Source organism: Ovis aries, chromosome 23 (genome assembly GCF_016772045.2).
Source record: "Ovis aries strain OAR_USU_Benz2616 breed Rambouillet chromosome 23, ARS-UI_Ramb_v3.0, whole genome shotgun sequence".
Lineage (NCBI taxonomy): Eukaryota > Metazoa > Chordata > Mammalia > Artiodactyla > Bovidae > Ovis > Ovis aries.
The window spans coordinates 49,781,024-49,806,858 of NC_056076.1; the positions used below are offsets into that span (position 1 = coordinate 49,781,024).

A 25,835-nucleotide genomic window follows, 5' to 3' on the forward strand; every position below is an offset into this window, starting at 1 on the left:
TTTATTCTTTTTTTCTGTTGCTTTGATTTAAACAAATCCAGGAAATTGACACTTGTTAATTCAATATGCAAATTCCAAGGCTGCTAACTTTAAATTCACTTTAAAAACTTTAGATAATATGTATATTGGTTTTTTACAGCAGGTGTATAAAGTCAGTCGGAGAAGGCAATGGCACCCCACTCCAGTACTCTTGCCTGGAAAATCCCATGGACGGAGGAGCCTGGAAGGCTGCAGTCAATGCGGTTGCTTAGGGTCGGACACGACTGAGCGACTTTACTTTCACTTTTCACTTTCCTGCATTGAAGAAGGAAATGGCAACCCACTCCAGTGTTCTCGCCTGGAGAATCCCAGGGACGGGGGAGCCTGGAGAGCTGCCGTCTATGGGGTCGCACAGAGGTGGACACGACTGAAGCGACTTAGCAGCAGCGGCAGTATATAGTCAGTGGAATTTGGACTTTGAATAGATCAAAGCCTCTCACATACCTGATGATATTTTTTTCATCTCCATATTCTGGATGATGAGTGATAGTAAAATAAAAGCTACCATCTTTGGGATTCAGTTCAGTTCAGTTCAGTTCAGTGGCTCAGTTGTGTCCGACTCTTTGTGACCCCATGAATTGCAGCACGCCAGGCCTCTCTGTCCATCAGCAACTCCTGGAGTTTTCCCAAACTCACATCCATCGAGTCGGTGATGCCATCCAGCCATCTCATCCTCTGTCATCCCCTTCTCCTCCTGCCCCCAATCCCTCCCAGCATCAGGGTCTTTTCCAATGAGTCAACTCTTCACATCAGGTGGCCAAAGTATTGGAGTTTCAGCTTCAACATCATTCCTTCCAAAGAACACCCAGGACTGATCTCCTTCAGAATGGACTGGTTGGATCTCCTTGCAGTCCAAGGGACTCTCAAGAGTCTTCTCCAACACCACAGTTCAAAAGCAGCAGTTTTTCGGCACTCAGCTTTCTTCACAGTCCAACTCTCACATCCATACATGACCACAGGAAAAACCATAGCCTTGACTAGATGGACTTTTGTTGGCAAAGTAGTGTCCCTCCTTTTGAATATGCTATCTAGGTTGGTCATAACTTTCCTTCCAAGGAGTAAGCGTCTTTTAATTTCATGGCTGCAATCACCACCTGCAGTGATTTTGGAGCCCAAAAAAGTAAAATCTGAACACTGTTTCCACTGTTTCCCCATCTATTTGCCATGAAGTGATGGGACCAGATGCCATGATCTTAGTTTTCTGAATTTTGAGCTTTAAGCCAACTTTTTCACTCCTCTTTCACTCTCATCAAAAGGCTTTTTAGCTCCTCTTTACTTTCTGCCATAAGGGTGGTGTCATCTGCATATCTGAGGTGATTGATATTTCTCCTGGCAATCTTGATTCCAGCTTGTGTTTCTTCCAGCCCAGCATTTCTCCTGATGTACTCTGCATATAAGTTAAATAAGCAGGGTGACAATATACAGCCTTGACGTACTCCTTTTCCTATTTGGAAACAGTCTGTTGTTCCATGTCCAGTTCTAACTAACTGTTCCTTCCTGACCTGCATACAGGTTTCTCAAGATTACTGTTATGTAAAACAGAATAACATACAATTCATACATCAAACCTAAATTAAGGGACATTTTGAAACCCCATGAAATAGGTAGGAGTTATTCCTTTCTTATTTTATAAATGAGGAAGCTTAGGCCCAGAGAAACCAAGCCATTTACCAAAGCCTCAAATCTAGAAAATTGCTGAATTTGACGTTTGAACTCTTGATTCTCAGAAGCCCAAGGCGTGTGTTCTTCATCCAGGGCTTATGGCATTTGGAACATAGAAGTGGGGGCAGGAAAAGAGCTAGCTAAGGCGTATGTTATGGAAAACAGGAAAGGATGTGAATGCTGAATTAATCTTCCTTGGTGGAAGAAATAGAGTAGTTGAAACCTTGGTAAAGGTAACATATTTGTATTTGGTGACTTGAGTTAGAAGATTTATTTGCTTTTTTTGGCAGAGAAAGGTGGGTGGAGAAGTGAGGCAATGGGTCATTACTAGATGCTCGCCTTTATCAACAATGGCTCCTACAGAAAGTGATTCAAAGGACCATTTTCTTAATTCTTCCAAGGATAGTACAGAGCTGATACCATTCTAGATGCATATATATAATGAATACCTTAGAGCATTAGAACTTGATTATGTTTGACAGCTAGTTACTCATAATAAAATAGAAATCAAAATGGAATTCATTAGGTGAGCCAAAACCAACACGTCTTATCACAAGTTGGCACTCTGAACTTCAGCCAGTCAAATATGTTTTGTAATACCAAAAAAAAAAAAATCAGAAAACATGTGCAATTAATGGTGTTATGTGTGAGATACAACAGTGGAGGGAATAAACAGATCTTGAAAAGTTGTGTGTTTTTCCATTAAAACTTTCTAATAGTCCAAATGCAAAATAAATTCTTGGTCTCTAGAACTATTGATAAGAGTATTAGTGTTCTTCAATAAGAGAAAAAGGCAGGTTCTATTCAGTTTGGCGCTCTTATATTTATTGAGAAAAGTTAAAATGCCATCATGAGTATCACACTTTCCCACTTACAGATCGTGTGCAGCAAGTCTTTCCAAATAGAAATTTCTAAGTGTTCCATAATTAAAAATGTCATGAAAATGGGTATATTTGAAAACCATTGAGTAAAAGTTTACATATATAAAAACATGAAAATCTATGTAAAGATATTTACACAATCTCAGAGTATCATGTAGAGAAGGCAATGGCACCCCACTCCAGTACTCTTGCTTGGTAAATCCCATGGACAGAGGAGCCTGGTAGGCTACAGTCCATGGGGTCATGAAGAGTCGGATACAACTGAGCGACTTCACTTTCACTTTTCACTTTCATGCATTGGAGAAGGAAATGGCAACCCCCTCCAGTGTTCTTGCCTGGAGAATCTCAGGGACGGGGGAGCCTGATGGGCTGCCGTCGATGGGGTCGCACAGAGTTGGACATGACTGAAGTGACTTAGCAGTAGCAGCAGCAGCAGAATATCATGAAGAGGAAAAGTTATCCATACACTAGAGAAGTCTTGTGGGTATTAACTTGACCAAATGACGAAGCTTAATGTTACCACTAATGGGACAAACTGACATCATGCACTGAGATGCACTGAGAAGGACACAGACACGTAAGATTTCTCCAAAAAAATGTCTGACAAATCTAATCATAAGGAAACAATCGTGCAAATCCAGTTGAAGGACACTTTGCTAAATAACTGACTTGAACTCTTAAAATATCAGTGTTGTGAAAAACAAAAAAGCCAGGAATGGTACTAGATGAACAGGAGATGAGATGTGACAATTAAGTGTAATGTGGGGTCTTTTTGGAAACTGGATTCAAAACAACTCTAAAGAACAGAATTGGGATAGTTGGGGAGGAATGGTCTGTAAATTGCATGAGGTGGTATTGACATTACTTTTCCTGATTATGTTAATTATACTGTAGATAGGGCAGAGATTGTCCTTTGTTCTAAGGAGATACACACCAAAATATTTAAAGATGAAGAGTCATGGTGCCGAAACTAATTACCAATTGCCTGGAGAAAAAAAAAAAAAAAAAAAAAACCTGCATACAGATACACTGGCGAAGACAGAAAGCAAACATGGTGAAATATTACTAATTAGGGAACATAAATGTAGACTACGTGGTTGTTCATTGTTCTATTTTTACAACTCTTCTATAGCTGTTTAACTTTCAAAATAAAAATTGAGAGGAAAAGTATCTTTCAAGCAAGCTGAAAAATTACCTGAAATTTCATTTAGTTCTTTTCATTTTTAACCATATCTATATGTATAGAAAGTGAAGTCGCTCAGTCTTGTCCAACTCTTTGCGACCCCATGGACTGTACCCTACCAGGCTCCTCTGTCCATGGCATTTTCCAGGCAATAATCCTGGAGTGGATTGCCATTTCCTTCTCCAGGGGATCTTCCCAACCCAGGGATCGAACCCAGGTCTCCCACATTGTAGACAGACGCTTTACCGTCTGAGCCACCAGGGAAGTCTTTATAGTACAACACTAAATATATAAAAATTAGGTATTTTGTAATTTTAAAAATCTAGATACATGATGTAAAGTTACTGTTGTAAGACATTTAGCTTTCAATATTTTTAGAAATAGCCTATTATCATGTCTTTTCTGTAATTATTTTTTTGAAAAGAAAAAGAGCATTAGTGTAAAACTGGAAATCAGTGAATCAATTATAAATCTTGAATTTGCATGTTAAGATTTCATTAGGATTTCAGAAATAACGCCTCAGCCCTGTCTTCTACATTATGTGGATAATTTTGCTGTACTTAAACTATCTGCTGCTGCTGCTGCTAAGTCGCTTCAGTCGTGTCCGACTCTGTGCGACCCCATAGACAGCAGCCCACCAGGCTCCCCCGTCCCTGGGATTCTCCAGGCAAAAACACTGGAGTGGGTTGCCATTTCCCTCTCCAATGCATGAAAGTGAAAAGGGAAAGTGAAGTCGCTCAGTCGTGTCCGACCCTCAGCAACCGCATGGACTGCAGCCTTCCAGGCTCCTCCATCCATGGGATTTTCCATGCAGGAGTACTGGAGTAGGGTGCCATTATAATACCCCAAATTGATGGTAATTTTGAATAACACTGCTTTTCAAAGTTTCATTAGCAGAGACTCAGAAAGCTGATACAGTTGGTAGGAGCTGGGACTATGTTAACAGATGAGTACAGTGACCCCTCAGTATCTTAGGGGATTGGTTCTAGACAAGACACCTAAATCAAGTCCTTTACATAAAGTAGTATTTGCATATTTGCATATAACCTATGCATATTCTCCCACATACATACATTAAGAAATCTCTGGATTAACTATAGTACCTAATACAATGTAAATTCTATGTAAATAGTTGCTGGTGCCTGAAAAATTCAAGTCTTAGTGGAACTTCCTGGCAAAAAAATTTTTAGATTGAGGTTGAATGAATCCATGGATTCAGATCTCAAGGGTAAGGAGGGCCTTGAATTTGAATGAATGAGACAGCTGCATTTACTAATCGTGAGAAGCTGGGAAGGTCATGTATGTGCTCATTGTTAGTCTAACTGCTTTGGTGATAACTTCAAATTTTGTTAAGAGGCAGCTATGGGGAGGAGAGGGTGAACTGTATGGAGAGAGTAACCTGGAAACTTACATTACCATATGTAAAATAGATAGCCAATGGGAATTTGCTGTATGTCTCAGGGGAGGGAAATAGGGGCTCTGTCTTAACCTAGAGGGGTGGGATGGGGAGGGAAATGGGAGGGAGGCTAAAGAGGGAGGGGACATATGTATACCTATGCCTGATTCATGTTGAGGTTTGACAGAAAACAACAAAATTCTGTAAAGCAATTATCCTTCAATTAAATTTTTTTAAAAAGAGGGAGTTATAACCTTGGATGTGGTTTTTGTCCTTATAACAGATACCTACCCTACTGAAAGTTTAAGTTGCCAAACAAGCACATCAGAAATAAATATAGACAGAGAATAATATAGACACTGATTTGCCGAATTTAAGTTTACCCCAGGTCTAGATGTGTTCCAAATAGCTTAAGATACTATCACAAACTTAAGTGAAGGATATATATACAGCTGGCCCTTGAGCAACATGTGTTTGAACTGCACAGGTTGATTTGCAGATTTGTTTCAATAGTCAATACTACTGTACTACATGAACAGAGATTGGTTGGAACCTCGGATATGGAGGAACTCAGTATGTGTAGAGCTGTCTATAAATTACATTCAGAGGATGTAATTTGACTGCATGGAGGGTGGCGGTGGGGGGGGGTCTCCTACCCCTTACTCAAGGGTCAAGTGTATTTGTCTTTGTTCCTCTACCTGTTTGAAAGTTACTTGCAGTTTCTGTACCCTTACCAAGCCTTAGAATTTCATTTGGTAATACAGGTATACTTCATTATATTCTGCTTCACTTTATTGTGTTTTTTTGTTGTTGTTGTTTCATTTTCTTTTTTAAATTGAGTTTGTGGCAACTCTGCTTGGAGCAAGTCTGCTGGTGCCATTTTTCCAACAGCATTTGCTCACTTTTTGTCTCTGCATCACATTTTAGTAATTCTTGTAATATTTCAAACTTTTTCATGATTATCATGTTATGGTAATCTGTGATCAGTGATCTTTGCACACTTCAGTATAGTGGAAAAAAATAACATATATACTATGAAACCAAAAAATTTGTTATTTGTGATATTCATTTTATTGCAATGGTCTTGAACTGAACAACCAACATTTCCAAGGTATACCTGTATAAACTTAGTTAAATCTAGGTTCATAGATTTAACTGAGCAGGACCCTATGGGGCCTCCCCTGGGTAGACCCCACCCACCATGTCCTTCACCTACCACTTGTTGGTAAAAAAAAAAAAAGAAACTTTAGCCTCCTTGGCCCTCCCTGTTTCAAAGAGCAAATTTAATCACAGAAGTGAGAAAATGCAGAAATATAGGAAAACAGTTAAGAGAAAGTAATGTTTAGCCATAAAATAAAGTCAAGGACCTTTAGTTCCTTCTTAAGGGCTATAAGTAATATTCTGAGCCATATCCTTGAGCTGTTTTGCCAATACTGAAACCCCCACTTGGTGAAAGAAGTCAACTGCCTGTAGACCACAAGCGGAGACCCCAGACTGGTTGGAACCAGAAGGTTGGTGATGTTGACTCCCCACCACCATCAGGTGATGTCAGAAAAATGTTTAGGAGCTGATCAGGCACTCTGCAACCCTCTGCCTCACTCTGTCTTTAAAAACATTTCCCTGAAGTTCCCCCAGAGTCCACGTCTTTTGAACATTCGCTGCCCATACTCTTTCTTGGGCCTGTGTTACATTGCCCTTTCCTTCACCACCACCTGGTGTTGGCAGATTGGTTTTACTGTGTGAAGGCCAGCAGACCCAAGTTTGGTTCCCCCAAAACTGTAGTGAGACTGTTTTTAATCTGTAGACCAACTTGGGGATAATTGACATTTCTATAGTTTTCTTATCCATGAAATGTTTTCCAGTATTTTAATGTCATTGTTAATGTTTTTCACTTATGTAAGTTACTCCATACAGATCTTATAAATATTGTACCCACTGATTTGTAATGACATCTTTGCCATATACAAAGTTATACATATGAGTCTATCTCTGAGCTCTCTGTTTTATTCCATTGGTCCACTGCACCCAAACTGCCTTGTTTGAATTAACTTAGTAAGTCTTATTTTATCGGAGAAGGCAATGGCACCCCACTCCAGTACTCTTGCCTGGAAAATCCCATGGATGGAGGAGCCTGGAAGGCTGTAGTCCATGGGGTCGATGAGGGTTGGACACAACTGAGCGACTTCACTTTCACTTTTCACTTAATGGCAACCCATTCCAGTGTTCTTGCCTGGAGAATCCCAGGGATGGGGGAGCCTGGTGGGCTGCCGTCCATGGGGTCGCACAGAGTCGGACACGACTGAAGCAACTTAGCAGCAAGTCTTATTTTATAGGGAGTTTCCTTCTACCTGCAACTTTCAGGCTGCAGTTTGCAACCTCTGGTTTCAATGATCACAATGCATGTTTGAAATAGAGACCCCTGAATAAAACTTCTTAAGAAAGCATTAAAAATAAACTTTTCAGGCAATGTGCAATTAGTTTAAAATTTCATTTAAATTTGTCACACCACCTTACTCAATAGTATTTATTTCCACAGATTTTTATCCACAGCTGAATATTACAGTGACTAATACAAGCAATTTTTATAAACAAAGGTGTAGTTTACAGATTTGTTCAAAATGGAAAAATATTTTTATTAGTAATATTTCTTCTCCACTGTTAGATTCACCTCTGAATATGATGTGAACTCCTCAGTGAAGCAGTCTTTTGTCTAAGCATCAGTTGGTGACAAAATGTTGTATTCAAATCTGGATTATTCTGACACTATCACTTTAGAAAGCAGTTTAAACTCACTTTTGATTGACCCTCTTTATTATAATTGGAAATTGTTTTTGGAAAAACAATCTTTAGTATCTAATGACCTATATAATAAGAAAAAAAGGCCTATGTTTTATTGGCATTGGCATCAACCTCTAATTTTCTATACACTAATTCTCTATGGCACCAATGTGTACAAAGAGTGAATTATGGCTGTTTGGCTCATGCAGCAAATAATGAGAAACTGTGAGAAACATTCTATGAGGAAAAACTAATGTCCTGCCCCGTGCTGTCACACTTCAGTAACTGTTTAGTCATTCGGCATCACACAAGTGTTTCAGCTTATGAATCCCTTGCTTCCTTAGAACCAGGTCAAATGTATGAAAGCAGTTAAACTTAACTATATGTTAAAGAAATGGATTTTAATTTATTGGTTACTGTTATCGTAATGGGTTAAGTGAGGCTGTTAAGTATTTGATGAATTGATAGTAACGGTGTTAATTTCTTCTAAGTTTTCCAAGTTTTTAGTTTTGTCTCTTTTCTTTTTACAAAAACTTTAAAATGTAGCATAGGAAAATCAAGGAAAAAACTCTTGTTGACATGCTTCATAAAAAGGAGGATAAAACCTATTTTCCTTTGGGTCTGATCTGCTTGCTGGGTACTGTTAAGTCTAACAGTGGCTATGACAGCTCATGGAGAATACATGTAGGTGATATGTTTGTCAGCTTCAGCAACAATTATTAATATGCACACAACACACATTACTCTCAGTAAACTGATAGGTCCAGTTAATACTTAAAAGATGAATTGTTTATCTATAAATATTTGATTCTTAAGTAATCTTTAAAATGCTTTTCATGTTTCAAAAGAACAAAGACACCACCAGAATGTTATGTTGAACATGAAAATTCTTCCCACAGCAACACTTATTTCGGACAAGTGATGTCATTTACCTTAGTAACTGCTGAAGGCACGTAGTGAGAAAAGTGTCAACTAAATTTTAAATGCTAAAATATAAAGACAGATATCTGGCATAGAATTCAAACCTTTATGTTGGATTATTTAAAAGTCATTGATTTTAAGAAATTGGAAAATGTGTTGAACTGACTTAAGAAAAATGCTAACTAAAGATGCTTCTTCCAGCCTCTGTTATGTTAAATAGGGCAGAACTAAACATTAAGTAGCCAATTAATGTATTCTTTTATTGTGTCTGTAAAAGACTGCCTTTTTTTTTTTTTTTCTAGTTGCTCAGTTGTTTCTGACTCTTTGTGACCTTACGGACTGTAGCTCTCCAGGTTCCTCTGTCCATGGGATTTTTCAGGCAAGAATGCTGGAGTGAGTTGCTGTTTCCTCCTCCAGGGGATCTTCCCAACCCATGATCCCACATCTCCTGTGTCTCCTGCACTGCAGGCAGATTCTTCACCTACTGAGTCATTAAGTATATACAAACTGCAGCTCCAGTGAAGTATCTTTACCTTTGGAAGAGAACTCAATCTACTGTCTCTTAGGCTTAGTAGGGAAGCATTCATAAGATTCCCCCACCCCATTTATTCTACCTGCCAAGGTTTTACTCAGTGAGTCCTTGGCACCCAATGGTTAGCCACTGATAGGTCTGTCATATCACCGGTAGGGACAGCAAAGGTAGTGACCCAGAGGGATGAAGAGATGCGAGTATAAGCATGTAAGGGCTTGCCTGGTGGCTCAGAGGGTAAAGAATCTGCCTGCCCTGCAGGAAGGAAAGAAAGGGAAAGTCACTCAGTCCTGTCCAACTCTTTGTGACCCCATGGACTGTAGCCTGCTAGGCTCCTCTGTCCATGGAATTCTCCAGGCCATAATACTGGGGTGGTTAGCTGTTCTCTTCTCCAGGATATCAAACCCAGGTCTCCCTCATTGCAGGCAGATTCTTTACCATCTGAGCCAGTAGGGAAGCCCCAGGATACTGGAGTGGGTAGCCTAGCCCTTTCTCCAGGGGATCTTCCTGACCCAGGAATCAAACCAGGGTCTCCTGTATTGCTGCAGATTCTTTATCAACTGAGCTAAGACCTGGGTTTGGTCCCTGGGTCAGAAAGATCCCCTGGAGAAGGGAATGGCTACCCACTCCAATATTCTTGCCTGGAGAATTCCCTGGACAGAGGAACCTAGAGAGCTATATAGTCCAGAGTCAGACGTGACTGGGCAACTAATACAACACATTCAAGGACAGGGAAGCTGCTGCTTTTAAGGAATCACTGCTTTTCAAATTCCTTACCACTCTAATGAGGCATTTCATTTTCTCTAGAAGGTTAAGAACAAGCCCTACATGAAACTAAGTTTTAAGCTAAAATGCAGTAAAAAGCAAATTATATGTAATAACTTTAAAAAGAGGTAGCCATACACCCAGTTGGTTTAGACTAGCCTTCCAAATGTAGTCACCATGCGGGCTGAAGAGTGTGGGTCAGGGTTGTCAAATCGTGTGACTTTATCTGGGGAGGGAGGGGAAGGCAAAGCTTTGTGTGGACACCCGAGAGGAGTCTGATGTTCAGTGTGGAGGTCATGTTGACAACATGGGTTGGGACCTGCTAGGCAATGGTCTTCGTCCAGGTGTGGTGCCTATTCCGCCAAGGGGGTAAGGAGGATTACAAGGAAGCCGAGCTGTGAGGGCTCCACACACAGGACTCCTTAGTGCTCAGAGTGTGTTGTATTTCTAAGAGCCTTTTAAGTTGAAAGACTGAGTAAAAAGGTGGTGGGGTGTGGGGTTCTACTTGTACTTTGTGGAGAAATTTTATCTTCTTGATGCAGCACAGAGGCTCTTCTACGATTTACCAACACCATCTGCTCCTGTCATGGAAGGAGCGTACTGTTATCTACCAGAAATATGAAAAAATAGTAAAAAAAAAAGGGTTGTAAGCAATATGCAGGATTTTCTAATTGAATGTCTGCTGTTGAAGAAACCAGTAGTAAACACATAAAATCTGTTGTAATATTATCACTGAATACTCTTTTTTCTTAATCCTTATTTTAAAGCAGAGGTATTTATAATTTTTTGTAGTAATTTTGAAAAATGTTGAAACAAACTGAAAAGGGAAAGTTGACATAAGCTATTCTCTCTTAAAAAAAAAACCACATACACATACAAGCACCCAAAACTTTTGGATAATAATTTAATAATACCTGAACTGATTTTTTAAAAAGGCTTTTCAAATTGTCAAATTCTCAAGATGAAGTTTGCTTTCCTTACTATGAGCATTACATAATATGTAATTATACCTCTTATTGGAGGTATAATGGCATTAAGGGATTAAATGCTTTTATACTGACTTGTTTGATTTTTAATCTAATAAAATAAGATGTTACTATTTTCTAACATTTAGATTATATTGATTTTTTTGAAAGTTTTGTTGAGTCAGGAAGTGCATGGACTAGCACTGGAAATAATAGTGTCTATTTGCTTACATTTTATGTTTGGAACGGCAGCATTTTTAGCACAATTTCTCCATAAATTCATGACTACACAAATAGGTCTGAGTATATTAGGGACCAAGTCTTCTAATTTTACTTCAGAAACGAATAATCAAACTATTTAGTCTGGAGGTCAATTACACCATTGTCTGCATCACTAGGCATTAAAATTATGTTCAGGAAACTTCTCAGAAGGCCCAGGTCTATATATTTGTCCTCGAAACATCGCCCCATAAACCCATCCACACCTGTAGTTTGTTGATGTGGGGAAATGTCACTTGCTATATGACAGTATCATGCTTAATAGTACCATGATTTGTTAAAAGCCCTCTGAAGGCAGTTTATGTGACTTACATTATTTTTAATGTCATCTTACTTTGGACATTCTCCAATTATGTCCAAAGATCAAAACTAGGCAGTTTCTATTTTATAGACTGGCACCGTTTATATGGCCATGGGGACTGGTGGCTATGGATTATGATATGAATTTGTTTAGACTGAAATCATACTTTAAAAAAATCTTCCATATTTCAAGTGTTTTTATTCTGAGCAGTAGGTACAAAATATAATGACAGATGTGTCTTATCCTGTATAGTTCACTCTGCACAGGCTCTCAAACTCTGATCTACTTTTGTAGATTTTAACAGATTCTTAAATTCACTTTACTGTCCTATGTACTTCCTTTGTGCTCTCGCTGGCAATCGAGCTTTGGCGTATGTATTTTCAGACTTCGTTGAGGAACTCCAGATTGAGACATGCTGGGATGTGGATTGAGTCCATGGTCAGAGAAGATGGATTAAATGGGAACAAAACAGGAAACATGTGCTTGAAGTCTAATAGCAGCTGCTGAGGGTCATTCCGATCTTGTAGTTGTGCCTGTGGGGAAGGATAAGACCATGTAAAATACTGCCTATGTCTAAAAAGAGTCAGTTTTGGTGAATTCACAAAAATGAATCACAAGAATATTCCTGTTCCAAAAACTAGGCAGGACTTCAGAAGAAGTCCTCTTTCTGAGGACTTCTCTTTCTGAGGTATTTAGAGGGAGAGAGGCTTTGGTTTAGGCCTGTTTGGAGATCAGATGACATTAGCTTCTCCAATTCTAGAATTCTTTAAAAAATTTTCCATCCAAGGGAGAACAGAAAAATACATTTCAGCTGCAAATCATGTGGCGAGGCGGTATGGTGAAAGGGTTGAGGACATGGGCTCTGGAGGCAGTTAACCTGAGCTGTAATCCTGGCACCACCTTGGGCGAGTTCCTGAACCTTCCTCTGCCTCAGTTTCCTCATCTCTAAAAAGGAAAAGGGAGAGTGACATTGTACAAAATGACAGAACAAGAACCTCCAGGGGTCAGTCCCTCCACTGGAGCTACCACTGAGCTAGAAAAAAAGCATGGCATCAACTGTCTTATAACTCTGGAACCTGACTGGATGCTTAAAACCACCAGGAAAGTGCCTGATGAAGGAGAGCCTGCAGATCTTTGCTGAGAGAGCAGTGTGCACTGGCTGCCAGTCCCCATTCTCCAACCACACTGCAGCTACAGGGACAGCAACCCCCAGTCCTGGAGCAGCTGGCTGGTGCCTGGTCAGGCAGTGAGCCCTTGCCTTCCAAAGCTCTGGGGCTGTGCACTCTGGTTGGTCTGGCAGTTCCCTGAAGGACTGGCACAGATGTCTGCCTTGCTTTTGGCTCTCTTGGGATACAGTGGCTTCCTCTACGGCATCAGTTGGAAGATTTAAAGGGGGCAGAGCCCCTCCCCTCTCACCCTCTATTTGGAGCTAAATATTTTAGGAAAAGTGTTAATAACTAAAATGAAATTGTTCATTTTACTAAAGGGGTCTAACGGAAGACTTGAATAGGCAGAAGAAATGACCAGTCAACTTGAAAACAGAGCAGATGAAATTCTCCAGTTTGAGAAGGGGAGAGAAAAAAGAATGAATAAAAGTGGACGGAGCCTGAGGGACCTGTGGGACACCATAAAGTGAACCAAAATATACATCATAGGAGTCCCAGAAAAAGGAAAGAGAGAAAGGGATAGCAAACTATTTGAAGAAATAGTGCCTACATGCCCAAGTCTGATGAAAGATATATTTCCAAGAAGCTCAACAAACTAGCAGAATAAACTCAAAAAGAGTCACTGAGACACATTATGTCAAAGTATCAAACCCCAATGACAAAGAATCCAAAGAACAGCAGGAAAGTAGTAACTCATCACATAACTTATCCTCAGTAAAAGTGGATTTCTTATCAGAAACCATGGAGGCCAGAAGGCAGTGGGATGATACATTTTAATTTCTGAAATTTCTTCTTCCAGTCAACCAAGAATTCTATATCTGGAAAAACTGTCTTTCAAGAATGAAAGAGAATTACAGTCAGCCCCTTGTATTCACAGGTTCTGCATCTGTAGATCCAACCAATCATGGATCAAAAATATTTTTAAAAAATTTCAGGAAGTTCCAAAAAATAAGACTTTAATTTGACATATGCTGACAACTATTTACATAGCATTTACATTGTATTAGGTATAATAAGTAATCTGGAGATGATTTAAAATATACAGGAAGATGTGTGTAGGTTATATGCAAACACTATGCCATTTTATATAAAGGACTTGAGCATCCATAGGTTTTGGTACCCATGGAGGTCATAGAACCAATCCCTCCTGGATACCAAAGGACAGCTGAGTCATTTCCAGAGAAACAAAAGCAGGAGGAACTGGTTACCAGTAACTAAAGAAAGTCCTTCAGGGTGAAACGTAAGGACACTAGATGGTAACTCAAAACCATAAGAAAAAATAACACTGGTAAACCTGTGTGCTAAGTCACTTTAGTCATGTCCAACTCTTTACAACCCCATGGGGCTCCACTCTTTACAACCCCCACCAGGCTCTGTCCATGAGATTCTCCAGGCAAGAATACTGGAGTGGGTGGCCATGCCCTCCTCCAGGAGATATTCCCAACCAGGGATCAAACCCACATCTCTTGTGTCTCCTGCATTATGGGCCACTAGCGCCACCTGGGAAGCCAGGTAAATGTAAAAGCCAGCATTATACTTTTGTTTTGCAGCACCTCTGTTCCCTATATGCCTTACACAAATGCCGAAAATAATAAATTTCTGTTAATGGGTACACACGTTTAACGGAAGTAATCTGTGGCAATAACAATATAAATCAAGAGGGATGGAGATGCATAGCAGCAGAGTATTTGTATACTACTGAAACCAAGAGGGTATTATTTAAACTAGGTTGTTACAGGTTGAAGACATTCATCATGATCACCACAATAACCACTAAGAAGATAACCAGAGACTTTCCTGGTGGTCCAGTGGTTAAGAATCTGTCTGCCAATGCAGAGGACATGGATTCAATTCCTCTTCCTCCAGGAAAACACTACATGCTGTGGGGCAACTAAACCCACGCACCACAACTACTGAAGCCTATGCACCCTACAGCCTGTGCTCTGCAATAAGAGAAGACACTGGAATGAAAAGCATGTGCACCACAGTGAAGAGTAACCCCGCTTGCTGCAACGAGAGAAAGCCCACGTGAAGCAACAAGATCCGGCAGAGCCAAAAATACAAATAAAGAAGTAGAAAATGACCAACAAATATGCAGAAATGTAGGGAATCTAAATGATACCCTCACTACAAGAAATAAACACACAAGACAGTGACGGAAGAACTGAGAAACACAAAACATATCAGACATACAGAAAGCAAGTAGTCAAATGGCAGAAATAAATCTTCATCAGTAATACTTTAAATGGAAACATAAGGGCAATTAAAAGGCAGGGACTGGCAGAAAGGATTTTCAAAAAGTCATCTACACGATGTCTGGAAGCACTTTTAGACACCCAAAAAGACTGAAAATAAAAGTTTGAAAAAAGATATTCCAAGTAACCAGAAAAGAGCTGATACAGCTATATTATTGTCATACAAAGTACACTTCAAGTTAGAAAGGTTTACAAGAGGCAAAGAAGGACATTATATTTGCATAAAAGTCTCAATCAAGATAGGAGTTATATGTATGCATCTATCAATAGATGCATATATATTCTTATATATATGCATGTATATAACTTCCTTCTCAAAATCATGAAGGAAAAGTGGAAGGAACTGAAGGGAGAAATAAGTCTATAATAATAATCGGAAACTTCATTACCTCATTTTCAATAATGGATAGAACCACCAGGTGGAAGGTCAAGAGCAAAGAGTGGCCAATGAATACCACTATAAACCAGGTAGACTTAACAAACATACGTGAGCAAGTTGGAGTTATCCCCAGAATGCAAGGGTGGTTCAACATGAAACTATAAGAATGATGTATATACTTCATGCATTGCTGGTGGGAATGCAAAACGGTGTTTGAGGTAGTTCCTCAAACATTTAAACACAGAATTACTATGTGAACTTGTAATTCAACTCCCAAGGATACACCTAAAATAACTTAGAACAAGTACTCATATTTGTATACCAATGTTAATGAAAGCATTGCCCCCAATAAACAAGCAATCCAGGGTCCATCAACAGATGAATGGATAAACAAAATGTAATATATACACCCAAGGGGTTATTATTCAACCACAAAGAGGAATGATGTTCTGCTACCTGTTACATAGCAAAACACAGATGAACCCAAAGAATACTGTAAGTAAAATAAGCCAGACCTCAAAGGACAAATTTACATGAAATATCTAGTAAAAGCAAATTCACAGAGATGGAAAGTAGAATAGAGGTTATCTGGGGCTGAGGTAAAGGAAGAATAGGGAATTATTGCTCATTGGGTCAAATTTCTTTTTGGAATGATGAAAAAGTTCTGGAATTAGTGGCAGTAGTTATACAACATTGTGAATATAGTCAGTGCCACTGAACTGTACACTTAAAAATGGTTTAAAGAAAAACACATGGCAAAAAATGAGGTGGGGAGAGTATATTCATTAGGATATGAGGCTCAAGAAAGTAAATGTGTGTGAAGAAAGCATTCAGAGCAGCCTCTGGTACTTGGCAAGGGGTATGTTGTTTGCTGTTCTTTTTGTGATACGAAATTTATCTCTTTATGATAAATTTCCTTTCTTCCTTGAGTCTGGCACACACCATCAAACTTTGAACTATACAAAGGCAACTAACTGTGAGTCCTGCCAATAGGAAAATCAATATATCCTGATGGGAAACACAGGTCATCCCACAAGTATGAGAACTGCTTGTCCTGTTGGGACAAGGCACCATCACTGCTTTCAGTTCAGTTCAGTTGAATCGCTCAGTCGTGTCCAACTCTTTGCTACCCCATGAATCGCAGCACGCCAGGCCTCCCTGTCATCACCAACTCCCGGAGTTCACTCAGACTCACATCCGTTGAGTTGGTGATGCCATCCAGCCATCTCATCCTCTGTCGTCCCCTTCTCCTGCCCTCAGTCCCTCCCAGCATCAGAGTCTTTTCCAGTGAGTCAGCTCTTCGCATGAGGTGGCCAAAGTACTGGAGTTTCAGCTTCAGCATCATTCCTTCCAAAGAACACCCAGGACTGATCTCCTTTAGAATGGACTAGTTGGATCTCCTTGCAGTCCAAGGGACTCTCAAGAGTCTTCTCCAACACCACAGTTCAAAAGCATCAGTTCCTCAGCACTTAGCTTTCTTCACAGTCCAACTTTCACATCCATACATGACCACTGGAAAAACCATAGCCTTGACTAGACGGATCTTTGTTGGCAAAGTAATGTCTCTGCTTTTCAATATGCTATCTAGGTTGGTCATAACTTTCCTTCCAAGGAGTAAGCATCTTTTAATTTCATGGCTGCAATCACCATCTGCAGTGATTTTGGAGCCCCCCAAAATAAAGTCTGACACTGTTTCCACTGTTTCCCCATCTATTTCCCATGAAGTGATGGGACCAGATGCCAGATAGTGACAATATTTTGATATTCTGTAACCTTCTAGAGGTTTCATCATTTGCCCTTTAGAGAAGACAAGGGATATTTATCTGCTATGTGAATCCCCTGTGTGGATGTTACATTGACTCTAACACTCACAGCATCTCTATTTTCTTAAGTCTTGAAGCAAGGGGTGAGGTCAATAAATATGCAATGCAGTAGCCTTTGAAAAGTGCTAGGAAACAGGGTTTTTAGAATGAAATCGGCATGAGTGTAAGACTGACATGCTTCTAAGAAGGCAGAAGAACCTGTAGAGTTGAACGTGGGTAAGGAAAACACTTTAAATTTCTAGGTGTCAAGTTTAAAAACACCCATGAGGTTTGGTATCTTGAAAGATGGGTCAAATTTATAAAGTAATTTTAACAGTTTGGAATAGTAGTTTGAAATGATAGGAAAAGAAATTTGGAAAAGTCAAGGACATTTAAGGATGAATAAGCAACTCCACTAATTTAAGCTACCATAGGGTGGCTTTCATGTGATCCTGTCAGAGCAGTCTCTCCAGGAGTGTTGCTAGCTCAGCACTCAGCTGGCTCCAAGCTTTGCTGCATTATTATTACAAAGCCATCACACAGCATGAGAAAATGTGCATAAAATGTAAAATGGCAACAGGTTCATAAAATTTTTTCATAGCACTTAAGACCCTTTGATTTCTGCACCTTAGTCAGAGTTAGCAGTAGGCTCTGCACTTTAAAGGGTTTGAAGAAATTGTAATGGATTTAAAGGAGAGTATAAAAATGGGACAAAAAAGAAAATAATACCTATACTACAATTCAGGAACAAAAGGTATATATGTATTTATTTAAAATTCACAAGGTAGTCATTTCACAGGAATCATTCTTACACATTAGCATATTCTGTCCTAGCAAATGGTTTGCAAAAGCAACTTATATTTATCCTACATAAGGTTCAAGTACAGGAGGATGGCATGAAGTGTCCCAGCCTTTCCTTTGAGCACTGTGTAGGAAGAAACAAAACTAAAACCCTAGCTGGCAAACACACACAGACACACACAACATTTTTTGACAGAATAGATGGACTCGAGAATTGACTGCTAAGGATGACTCAGAATCTCCCTGTATGTGTCTCCAGAGACTATCTGACCAACTTCCACTGGCTTTTTCCTACTACCTTAAACACCAAGTGTGATTTGGCTCATATTCTTGGACCTTTGGCCTGAATCCTCTTCTCGTGTACAATTTATATACAGCTTATATATAACTGCCAGTTTATACACAGTTTATATATAGCTGCTAATTTATAAGCAGTTGGAGCTCTCCCTCTACTGGGTCTCAGATATCTAAAAGCAAAAAAAGACTTTCTAATAAACATGCACTCTGCTTTGTGTAAATTCTCAGCTCTCCATAAAAACAGTGGCATGTCAGAGAACTCAGTGGCTTCTGCCATCAGTCATTTCAGCAGCTGACGATACAACATCCATGGAGATGACTCTCTGCCTAGTTCTCTCTGACCCAAATCTTTAACAAACCACTGGATTTCCCCCACTGCCCTTAACAGAACAAGCTTCCATCTGACTGGCACCCTCCCCTGACCTTCAGCCTCTCTTCTCTATTTATACATGATGCTCAAGGTAATTAATTGTTTTCTGCTTTTTCTGCCTCCTCCTCTAATCACGTTCTCCCATTTCTTTTTATCCTTGATTCGGACTGACAGTTACTTCACCGGCTGAAGAGACAGTTTAAAAGTTTAAAAAAGTATTCTGTCTCCTCAGGGTGCTCCCCACCTGTACTGATGGGAAGAGTGTTCACCGTTTTGGGGACTAATCTTGATGTGACTCACCCTTTAGATGCTGTCAGCAACAGTCACACACGAAGATTAGGCACTCAGCACAGATCACTGAGGGCTCAGCTTAGGAAGCTCATCTTTAGGTACACATTCACAAACTCTTAAGACAGATTTAAATGATCATTTCCCTTAATATGCTTGCTTTCAAGAATGTTCAGTGTCAAGATTTAAGAGCTCTTTTTTTTCTTAAAACAGTATTTCTTGGGACTTCAGGGGTGGTCCAGTGGTTAAGAGTCTGCATGCAAGGCTGGGGATGCAGGTTTGATCCTTGGTCAGGGAACTAAGATCCCACACGCTACAGAGCAACTAAGCCCACAAACTGAAACCAGAGAGTTCATGAGCTGCAAGGAAAGATCCTGAATGACGCAACAAAGACCCTGCATGCCGCAACTAAGACCCGACGAAGCCAAATAAACATTAAAAATAAAACAAACAGTATTTCTTAGTTTCATTTATGGGTAGGGTTGATATTCTGCTTACTTTCTAATTCCACTTTGTGTTATAGTTTAGCAACTTGCTAGTGGTAAACTGGGGCTTCCATGGTGGCTCAGGTGGTAAAGAATCTACCTACAATGCAGAAGACCAGGGTTGGATCCCTGGGTTGGGAAGATCCCATGGAGAAGAGAATGGCAACCCACTCCAGTATTCTTGCCTGGAGAATCCCATGGACAGAGAAGCCTGGCGGGCTACAGTCCGTGGAGTCACAGAGTCAGACACGACTGAGTGACTAACATACACACACACAGTGATCAATGAAATAATACTTAAACAATGCAAAATCCAAGAGGCAAAAACTATTAAAGTTCAGTCTTCTAGAATATAATGGAAGCAGTATTTTACTAATAAAAGAGAAGCTAGGTTCAACTATAAACTACAAATTCTTTTATTTGTTTTATGCTGCTGCTGCTGCTGCTATAAGTCACTTCAGTCGTGTCCGACTCTGTGCGACCCCAGAGACGGCAGCTCACCAGGCTCCGCCGTCCCTGGGATTCTCCAGGCAAAAGTATTGGAGTGGGGTGCCATTGCCTTCTCCGTGTTTTATCCTAGGACTTTATAAAATTGATTACTATTTTAAAACTCACCTGGATTGTTCGTATAAAGGCCACTGTCACCCGTTCTTCAAATTCATTCAGAGGGGTATAAAGGTTCAAAATTTTGACAATCTGTTGGAATAAAAACAAAAGCTTAGCACAGAGCTAAATTAACCTAAAATCACTTTTGAATCTTAAAGACTATATGACATTGGCACCCGAGAACACTTCTCTGTGGGCAAGACCCACAATTCAGGTGCAGCTGGACTGACATTGAGGCATCCATGTTTAGTACATTAGGGTCCCAAAGCTCTGCCTGGGAGATCTGAGCTCTCTTACCCATTCCTTTCTCCTGTATGTCTGGCCAACCTTCCCCCATGCTCGATGATTTATGAATTAATGAGGATTTTAGGAAACTGTTGGCCTGAAGTCTTCAGCACCTTATCTACTAGCCATTTAAAGGTTTCATTAAAAGAGTTCTAGGTATCTTACCTTTTATAACAAAGGTCTTAACAGCACTTTCTTACCTCTCACCACCCCCCAAAATCACTTACTAAAGGGCAAGTTTTTCTCCTACCTAAACAGAAAGTAATTCTTTGTGTAGGGGAAGTGACCTGCCCAGTGGCAGAGCGGTGCCAGGCACAGTCTAGGAATAAATTTATGAAAGCAAAATTTTAAGTTTCAAAACTTTCAGTAAACATGTATAGAAGGAAGCAGCTTTCTTAAACGCTTGGTATTTCATCTCTGAGTATCTAATGGAGGTGGTAAGGAAATGTATGTTTACTTACAATAGTGAATTTGGATCCTGTTGTTCTTTAGGTGCTGGGCAGAGAGAAGGGGCATGATTTAATATGGAAAATTCCGATTTCCTCATGCTGGTCTCATTTTGCACCCCTACCTTGTGGTGGGCCCATTTCTAAACAGGCACATTCATGATGGAGGGCAAGGTCACCTATGTGTGGACAGGATTTATCTTTTGACAGACATAGTACTTCTTGAAGGCAAAAGAAGAGGGGGTGGTAGAGGATGAAATAGATAGCATCACCTAGTCAATGGACATGAACTTGAGCAAACTCTGGGAGGTAGTAGAGGGCAGGGGAGCCTGGTTTGCTGCAGTCCATATGGTCGCAGAGAGTCAGACATGACTTAGCGACTGAATGGCAACAACAAATTATCTCTGCAACTGAGACCCAGTATAAATACAACTTCTGGGGGGAAAAGGAAAGAATTTAAAGTCAGATGCTTACTGACTTTATTTAAAATCATGTAGGGACTTTCCTGGTGGTCCAGTGACTAAGACTCTACACTCCACATGCAGGGGACCTGGGTTCTATCCTTGGTCAGGAAACTAGTAGTTCCCACATGCTGCAAATAGGAGTTCGAACGCCACAACTAAAGATCCCTCATGTCACCACTTAAAAAAAAATTGAAGATCCTGCACGCTGAAACTAAGATCTGGTGCAGCCAAATAAAAAAATATTAAAAAATAACACATATGAAGTCTAAGTGAAAATACAAATATAATGGAATTATAGTTGTAAAGGAAACAATTAAATGCCAAATGCCAGATGCTGCTGCCAATTTCTGAAAGAAATTTAAATTTTGGGGTGAGAGACATTCCAGATCTCTCTGTAAGCATTTAAAAACCTTTGTGCCTAAGCTTGATGCTTTGTGGGATTGACTACCTGATCTTTCTAAGTAAATAAGAGCGATCAGAGGGTTACTGGCAGACCAAAGTATCTTTAGTTCATGCAGGAACATTCAGTGGACTGAACTTTCAGGACTGTATCACCAGGGGCAGAAAGAGTCCCAGAGCGCTTTGAAAACAACGTTTGACTTGGAATGGAAGCCAGCCTGGCCCTGAGTCCCTTTGGCTGACAGTGACCATACCTGCTGGGTGCTGAGGGCAGTGCACAGGGAGCAGATGGCCTCAGCATCCTCGGGGCTTTTCTTCTTTAACTGCAGGAGCTGGGCAGCCTGAATCAGGGGTTCCATGGTCTCAACAGCTCCACTCTGGTGCAGGTTTCTTCCTCGAAGCCACTCCTCCAGCTGACTAATGTTGTACCTTAGACACAGGAAGAGAGCGCCCTGTGATGCCTGTCTTCTTGCTTCACTGGGACGAGCACACCCTGTGGCTTTCTTCTGCAGCCCAGATGCCACTAGTGTTATCACTCTCCTCCTCTTGATTCTCTCATGTGGGCAAGAGTGTGACAAGTACATGGCACTCAGTAACTGTTTGTGGAATGAGTGGGTGCTTAAAACCGAGCCAAGATGAAGTGCCTAATGAGTCTGTACTAAGTTAATGGGGGGAAAAGGCATTAACTATACTGAATTAAAACAACTTACATTTAACATTTGCAAACATATTTGTACTCCAGTGAGCCATCATGCCTCTTAAATCATTGATTTTTCTCTCAAACCTAGCCAAATCATATTTACAACCTTGATAAAGTCTGCAAATGTTTGAGCTTTGTACTGATTTGTTTACCAAGCTCACCTCCTCGGTAAGTGATGAATTTCATCAACAAATAAAAAAGTGCTGGATCTGAGTCACACACTGCCTGTGACAAGGACGGCCACTTGGATTTGGCTGTCATTTTCAGAAACAAATGTCCCCCGTGTGTGAGTGCAGCTGGCATGTGGGGTGTCCCTTTCCTAGGGGTGGGCTGAGGTGCACTCGCCTACCTGAGCTGCATGCCTGTGCTCCAGGAGCAGACGTCCTTCCGCAGAAGCAGGTTGTTGAGCGTCACTGCGTTAATCATGTAGAAGAGCTGTCTGAACACCTGCAGGATGATCTCGGGGTCCAGGCCCTGGTCGCACATGACCGTGTGGAAGGAGTTCATCTGGCGGATGATGGCTTCCAGGCAATACGAGTTGTCTCCTTCTGGCATGCTGGAGGTGCGCTTCCGGTAGCCCGTGGGCTTCACCCCGGACAGACCCTGAATGCTCTCGTTCTCCAACATGGCTGACACTAAAAGCGAAGCGTGATTAGAGCAACGGATGTTCCCAAATTAGATATGCTTCTGGGTCACTCGGATCACACAGGGCTTTGGCCGTGACCTGCCCAGAGGTGACGTTCAGGAACTTAGAGCATTTGGCATGCGATTTCTAATAGGTTGATCTCTACAACCGAGTAAGTTTTCCACATAGAAATCTTCGCCTAAACCTGTGGACTAAATCTTCGCTTAAAATTTATTGGTGATGGGACATAGGTAAAAGGTAAAACCAACTCAATTCTGTACTGGCTTCTGTGCTGTGCAACCAAAATTTGAGAATTGAGCAACGTGGGTGTAGTCGTGGCGAGAATTGAGCAACGTGGGTGTAGTCGTGGCCTGGCCACTGATCTGGGCCTGGACTCTGAGGTCATCTAACAGTTGTTCAAACAGCTCTTCTCCATCACTCTCTGACCATGTAAATCTTAGGTGAGCTGGTCTGTCATAGTTAATGCACAGCACTTAACTACATGTCAGGCGCTTTACATTCAGTATTCCTTTTAACCTTCCAACAACCCATTTCCTAGTGAGGAAACTGAAGCATTAAATAATTTGCCCAAAGTCACCCTACCAGGAAGTGTCAGGGCCAGGCTTTGAACCCAGGTCTGTCCAATTCTAGAACTGATGCGATTAACTATCACCTTGTCTGAGTCATGAAATATCCCCAGTTCTCCCTATGTCTGGTAAGAATAAACTAGCTCCTCCTAAGAAGATTCTCAGACAAGGAGGAGGATTTGGAATGAATCTTATCCCAAGGGGTATATTTCTGGATGGCATGTGGGACCCTGTCCTACTTGGCATTCACTTACAACCTACTTATGCTGTCAGAACTTGGGGAAAACACAGTCCACGTGCTTTGGGAGAACCTCCCCAGCCTTTAAGGAGCACAGTGAGTGATGCACATGTGTGTTACTTTTCTTCTAACATAAAAAATAATTGCTCTTATTTTTCAATTCTGATATCATGTCAAGTGCCCAAGTGTCCTGCTTTGGACAGAATGTTCAATAAATATTTATTGCATGAGTGTTTACTACTGTGTTTATTTATATGAACATACTTTTCCCCTTTTCCATGAATAAAGCATATACATGGGCAAGAGTATTATATCTTTTCACTGTGTATGCATTTACATTTTCTGAATTTATATTTAGTACCTATGGAAATTAGTTTGGGGAAAAAATAATACAATACGTTAAAGAAAAAGGAGATAGAGGGAAAGTGATCTATATTCTCACTACCAAGCACCACATGCTTTGATGGGCTGGTGTTGAAAATTTCATGACTCTTTTTGAGTAGACGGCATATACCTCCTTAGCTGCCTCTTCTGGGAAGAGCCTGGGCTTTCTGGGGGCTGTCCTAAGATAGCCGGTTCCCTAAACGGAGGGAGAGCTTACCCTCACGTCAGACCCCACTATGAGCGCTGGAGATCTCCGGTGCCAGCTTACCTATCATAGGCTGCAAGAGGCCCTCGGCGATTTTAATGAGCTGCTGGTAGATCTGAATGGAAAGATCGCTCAGCACCTGGCGGTATTCAGTGAGGTCAAAGTTCTTAAGACAGTGCTCATTCTGCTTCGCAGTGTTCTGAGTCATGAAGCCCTGCAGAGGGAGACGGGCGCTGTGCTGAGTGCCAGGCACAGGAAGACCTCTGGGCCTCCAGTCACTTCCGAGGTATCCTACTGTGGGGAGACCGCTCGGGTTCTGTCTGCTCAGGTGAGGTCCTATAAGACCCTGTCAGTTCTTCCAGTTCTCGAGGATGGCTCTTAAATTTGAAGGCAGAGTCAAAACTTAGCATGACAGAGGACTCGGAAAACTGCTTAATCAAAAGGCTGTGATTATTTGGTCCAAATCCCTGAAGTCTCCCTGAGGCAGCAAAGTGCAGGTTGGCAGCAGGTCCTGGGAAAGAGGGATCCATGCTTCCTGCATCTTAACCTAGTTCTTGTCCCAATATATCAGGTTACCCCCAAATATTGAGACTACACACGAGTCCTTGAAGAAGTACCTGGCTCAGAGGGTATGTTTTTACAATGAGAAATTTTATGTAGAGCCTATCATTGAGTATCAGAATTAATGGATGAACCAAGATGATTCCACAGTTACAGCACCATGTCTTCTGAGCTTTCCCTGTCAACCAGATGAAGTAATATGCAAGTTGAGAGAGCTGCTAATATCAGAAGAACTCATGTCAACAATATCTCTGTATTCAGGCCCAAAGCAATCAAGAGCAGCCGAAAAGTCAGTGTTTTCAAAAGGGTAACTGTCTCTAGCAATACCTTTCGTACTATGTCAGATCACAAAGCAATTCTTAAAGAAAACAAAAGCAGGCAGAAGAGGGGATAGCAAGATAATCGTTGTCTAGGCTCTGCAGATCGGGTTACACTGTGGTTCAAGTCTTGTCCCTGGGAATATAAAAGCACATGAAAGAGTAGCCCAGTGTAACAGGATTCTGGGTCCTCCTGAGCCCTGTACAATGTTCCCTGCAGAGTCCAGGCAGCATTAGGTCAAGTGGTGACTTTCAGGGAGATAACCTTACATACAGTTTTCTGGTTAAAGGAAAAGCTTGTGTATAATGTTAGGGTTAGGGAATAGAGGATATCTGTTTTGAAATGAGCCCCATTTCTTCCAATAATAAACACTATTTTTTTAACATTTAACCCACTCCCATGCATAATAAAAACAGGTGATGAGATGAAGTTCAGATTCTAGGATAGAGATGCGAGTCAAGTCCCACTGAGGGTG

At 40.8% G+C, this 25,835-nt stretch overlaps 1 protein-coding gene and 1 long non-coding RNA gene across 4 annotated transcripts in view; one reads left to right on the plus strand and one right to left on the minus strand.

Moving 5' to 3' along the window:
- Positions 1-25,835, plus strand: part of LOC132658508 (uncharacterized) — a 29,594-nt gene that overhangs the window by 1,235 nt on the left and 2,524 nt on the right. Inside the window, exon 2 of the long non-coding RNA XR_009598243.1 lies at positions 140-24,809. This is a non-coding gene — a long non-coding RNA (uncharacterized LOC132658508). The remainder of the gene's footprint in view (positions 1-139; positions 24,810-25,835) is intronic.
- MYO5B (myosin VB) overlaps positions 11,878-25,835 on the minus strand; it is a 337,450-nt gene continuing 323,492 nt past the window's right edge. For all 3 annotated transcript variants that reach the window (XM_042239477.2, XM_042239478.2, XM_042239479.2), the window contains exons 35-39: positions 24,545-24,695; positions 22,792-23,077; positions 21,997-22,171; positions 20,158-20,238; positions 11,878-12,232 (exon numbers count right to left, since the gene is read on the minus strand). In XM_042239477.2, the coding sequence (XP_042095411.1) occupies positions 12,080-12,232; positions 20,158-20,238; positions 21,997-22,171; positions 22,792-23,077; positions 24,545-24,695 (846 nt within the window). In that variant the 3' untranslated portion in view covers positions 11,878-12,079. The remainder of the gene's footprint in view (positions 12,233-20,157; positions 20,239-21,996; positions 22,172-22,791; positions 23,078-24,544; positions 24,696-25,835) is intronic.